Source organism: Chinchilla lanigera, unplaced genomic scaffold (assembly GCF_000276665.1).
Source record: "Chinchilla lanigera isolate Chin_1 unplaced genomic scaffold, ChiLan1.0 scaffold00049, whole genome shotgun sequence".
NCBI lineage: Eukaryota > Metazoa > Chordata > Mammalia > Rodentia > Chinchillidae > Chinchilla > Chinchilla lanigera.
The window spans coordinates 15,181,824-15,186,693 of NW_004955450.1; the positions used below are offsets into that span (position 1 = coordinate 15,181,824).

General features: G+C 44.7%; 1 protein-coding gene across 1 annotated transcript in view; it reads left to right on the top strand.

Moving 5' to 3' along the window:
* The window catches only part of Gtf2a2 (general transcription factor IIA, 2, 12kDa), a gene marked incomplete at its 5' end in the record, with an annotated part of 13,771 nt that continues 8,901 nt past the window's right edge, over window positions 1–4,870 (top strand). The window contains 2 exon segments of the mRNA XM_005393828.2: window positions 1–390; window positions 3,906–4,024. Of these exon segments, the coding sequence (XP_005393885.1) occupies window positions 3,953–4,024 (72 nt within the window).

Consider the following 4,870-nt stretch of genomic DNA (forward strand, 5'->3'; position numbering starts at 1 on the left):
CCGTCCGCGGGGGCTCGGGCCGCGCGGAGCCGGGGCCGGCAGGGCGATCGCGCCCACGGGGGCGTTGACACTCGTGGCAGCGGTCCTTACTCAAAGCCGCCGGCGTGGACGTTACCTCGCAGGCGTGGGTGGAGACGGCTGCTGTCAAAAGCGGTGACTTCCGACGTTAAGGGCTCAGGGGAAGGGGGCCACCCGACAGGCGGTGTCGCGAAGGGGGAGCCTGCCGCAGAAGTGAAGCGCCCCAGAAGCTAACAAAGATCCTTTCGCGAAGAGATTCATCAGCCTTGTCAAGTGCTCTGGTCCGGGCGGGACTGAGGGTTAGGCGAGCAGATCACGGATGATCTTCAGCTGCTGTTTCCTTACAGCGCCAGAGGCAGAAGTCCACTCGATGTGAGTTTAGAAGAAAAGCTAAGGAAAGGAAGGCAGTGAGTGCAGACAGCTCTCCAGGCCCTGACGGTGAAGGAGGGCAGAAATGGAGTGGGCCTCAGGGAGGAAGTGTGTTAGGTTTTTTTTTTTTACTCCAGAATGGGAGAAGTAACCACAGGTTTGTGTGCTGATGAAAATGAACATGGAGAAGGAAAATTTTGGTGGTGAGGAGAGAGGGAACAACTGAATGGTTGAAACGGCATCCTTGCTGCTGGGCATGGTAGTTCACAACCAGAATCCCAGTACTTGGGAGACTGAGGCAGGAGGATGGAGAGTCTGAGGCCAGCCTAGGCTGCGTAGGGAGACGGTCTCAAGAAAAGAAGAGAAGAGAAAAGCGTGGTGGCACACACTTAACAGTCCTAACCTCTGGGAGGCTGAGACAAGAGGATCACAGGTTTGAGCCCAGCTTGAACAAGTTAGGAAGACCCTATCTCAAAACGAGGAAGGGTTGGGGATGTAGCTCAGTGCAAAGGCTCTGGACTCAGCTCGCGGTATCTGGTGTGGCCAGGGATATAGCTCAGTGGAACAGCGCCTGCCTGGCAAACACAAAAAACCCCAACCAGTACCAAGAGTGGGGTTGGGATGCATAATCCTCAAGGGTACGGGAAGGGATGGACAACAAAGGTAGAAAGAGTGGATTTAGAGGAAGGTATGTGTGACCAAAACCATGGAAAGAATTAAGTTTATGAAGCAAGGTAGGGCTGTAGTTCAACAAGAGTGACAAACCAGACAGGCAGAGTAAAGTACTGGGAGGTAGTTAGGTGGGGTTGTGAGAGTCTGAAAGTTTCTGTTGCTTTAGTTTCCACAGTAAAGTAGAAAACTGTCTCCCACTTGGATATATTTCTAATGTTTGATGTTAGTACTTTGACACACCACCAAGTTTTTTATTCACTCAGCAAATACTTTTTGAATGCATGCTACATACATTGTTCTGGGTGGTAAATGTATAATATATATCAGTTATTGGTATGAATGAAAATGAAACAGCACGTGGAAGGGAGGTTATTCTTACAGGCTGATCGCAGGCCTTTCTACTGAGGTGAAGTTTGAGCAGAGATCTGAATCAGGTGAGGGAGTGAACTGTGTGGGTGTCTGGGAAGAATGTGCACAAAAAAGAACGGCAGTGCAAAGTCCCTCAAGCAAGAGCCTGCTTACGATGTCAGAGAGCAGCGGGGACCAGTGTGACTAGAGCAGAGGAAGGGGTGAGCGGAGGAGAAGGTGAGGCAGGGAGGGTAGTGGAGGTGCAGAGCGAGTAAGCCGTAGAGACTATCAGGACCACTGTGGTTGGGTTTTTGGTTGTTTGTATTTTTTCCTCCCAGGCAGGATGCTGCTCGGAGGTAGTTTTGGTAGTTTTGAATAGGCAAATGTTGTAATTTGCCTTATGTTGTAAAGTCCTGATGTCCTGCTGCTGGCGATGAGGGTGTGGGTGGCACAGTCAGGAAAAGAGACGAGACTACTCACTGGGCTGTCACGTTAATGTTAGTGACATGATGGTGACTTAACATGATAACAAAAGACAGTAGAAGTTGTCAGATTCTAGCTGTACTTAGAAGGAATAGCTGAAAGGATTGAAAGCTTGGATGCCGGGTAAGAGAAAGAGTTGATGTTGACCCTTAGGTCTTTGAATTGTTTTACTGGGCGGGTAGGTGTACTGCTTACTGAGATGGGCAGGACTGAGGACAGCACAGTTGAAGGGTAATGTCAGGAAACTGGCTGTGAGCAGATCTAATTTGAGCATCCTGCTTGATACTTTTATTCAGGCTCAAGTAGACAGTTTCATGTATAGGTACCAGAGGAGAAGTCAGGACTAGAGATACAGGTTTGGGAGTCACCAGCAGATAGACAGTATCTAAAGCCATAAGTGTGGATAAGAGTCACCAAGGGAGAAAAGCGCCTGGAGAGGAGACCTAAGAAGATTCGGGACAGTTCAGTAGGTGGAAGTCAGGGTGCTGAGAAGGAATCTGCAGCAGAAAACAAGAAATGTAGTCCAGTGAGGTGAGAGGAAAGAACTGAGAGATACCGCAGAAGCCAAAGAAATGTCTCAAAAACAGAAATTCTCTGTTGTGTGAAATGCTTTCGAAGTGTAATGTGAAGACCAACGGCTGGCTGTTATTTTTCCAAGTTTTAACTGATAATTGCATACTCCCTGAATGTATATCTTCCTGTGTTTGGGGGAAGTACTTTGGGGTCAGAGATCTTATGCCTGAATGTAGTAGAAGCTAGATAAATACTTGTTGAATCTACTACTGGAGCTTACATCCTTATTCGTTTCTACTCACACTCAAGCCCATTTGTCTGACCTTCCCTGCCTAAAACGGTTCAGGGGCTGTGGCTTCCGCACCCTGTTCCCTTCTGTCTGCCTGGAGTGACTTTCCTGCTTTGCACAACTAAAGATGAACTAAACAGTCTAGCTCAACGAATCTAGAAGCTTTTCCAAGCCAGTTCAGTCAGCAGACTTCTCCATCAGCATGCTACGTGTATCTTGCTGTCACACTTGCTGTGTTGTGCTGAAGTTAACCTTTTTCCTAGTTTCTTACCTTATCACAAGAGTAAGCTTTTAGGATCAAAAGTCTGTCTTTATCTTTCCCTGGTATCTGTCTGTCCAAGTGTCAGCCCCTTGTTGGTAAGAGAACAGGAAAGTGCAGGAGTAAGTAGGAGCTGAAGACTATCTAGATCATTGACTGGACAGCAATGAGAATGGATGGGACATAGGAAATTCTAGGCTAAATTAGAAGGAAGACTAGGGGCTGCAGATTTAGCTCAGCGGCACAGCGCCTGCCTGTGAGTTTGATTCCCGGTACCAGAAAAAAAAACAGAAAGAAAGAAGACTAGAAAGAAACAGTAAAAAAACCAGGCATGTTGGCTCACCCTAGCTACTTGGGAGGCTGAGATAGGAGGATCAGTTGAGTTCCCATCTCAAAAAAAAAAATCTTTTTTTTTAATTAAAAAAAAAAAAAGATGCCAGATGTGGCACATACCTACAATCCCAGCCTTGTGAGAGGCAGAGGCAGGACTGTTTCAAAATTTTAAAAGGGCTGGGGTGTAGCCTAGTGCAAATGCTCTGGATTCAGTCCCCAACATTGCAAAAAAAAAAGACAAAAATAATAAAATGTAAGGTGCCAGACGTGGTGGAGCACAGTTGTAATCCTAGCACTTGAGAGGCTGAAACAAAAGGATCTCTGCAAGTTTGACGCCAGCCTGGGATGCATAGTGAGACCTTGCCTCAAAAGAGGGGGGGAAAAAAAACCTAAACAAAAACAAAAAAATCTGTAGGATATTAAAAAGATGTCATTGCCTGTGTCAAAATCACAGAAAAAGGCTAGGAAAATAATTTATTATTCCTTGAAATTCTAAAAGTATTATATAGTAATTTGTAATTAAATGTTCTAATAGTTCTATTAGAAAAATGAGGTAGACTATATACATAATTTATAATATTGTAGTGTGATCTTTTTAATGATTTTATATTTCATTTTTAGGATATCAATGCAAGCCTGAAAAAACAGTAATTTCTTTCTCCTGAGCCATGGCATATCAGTTATACAGAAATACCACTCTGGGAAACAGTCTTCAGGAAAGCCTCGATGAGCTCATCCAGGTGAGATGGGCACATGGGCACACCCGGGTGTAGAGTAAGTCTGGTTGTGGCCCTTACCCCAGTTGGAGAGAGGCGTAAACTTGGAGCATTTGGCCAGCAGGTCAGTGCCACCGATGGACGAGAAGTACAAGGACCTATTTATTCCACTGTGCTGACAGAAACAACATTTTTATTAAAAATTAAAATTGATGATTTGAGCCGGACGTGGTGGCTCACGCCTGTAATCCCAGCACTCGGGGGGCCAAGGCGGGAGGATCATTGCGAGTTCAAGGCCTGCCTGGGCTACAAAGTGAGCTCAAGGCCAGCCTGAACTGCATAGCAAGACCCTGTCTCAAAAAAGACCAAAAAAAAAAAAAAAAAAAAAAAAAAAAGGATGATCTGCCCCTTATATTTAGAAGAAAGGCATACTCTATATAGCTTGAAAAATAATTTTGCCCACGCTGGGTTTGGTGGCGCACACCTGTAATCCAGGCACTCTGGGAGACAGACAGGAGGCACATGTTCAAGCCCTTCTTGACAACTAGTGACTGAGCTAGACCCTGTCTCAAAATTGAAAATGAAAAATGGCTGAGATATAGCTCGTTCAGTGGCCCTGGGTTCAATTTCGAGTGCCACAGAATAATAGTAATAGCTTAATAAAGTTTAATAAATGTCTTGAGATTTAAATTAGAATTTTGAATTTAAATTTCAGTTTTAGAAAAATTCATATTTTGTTTAAACTGCCCAGTTGAGAACATATTAATGTTTCTGTTTGTTTTGATATTATTACATGGAATTAAGTAAGATTTAATCTTTTTTCATAGACCCTATTTTTTTACTTAAAAAAAGCTTAGTTTCCCCTTCTTT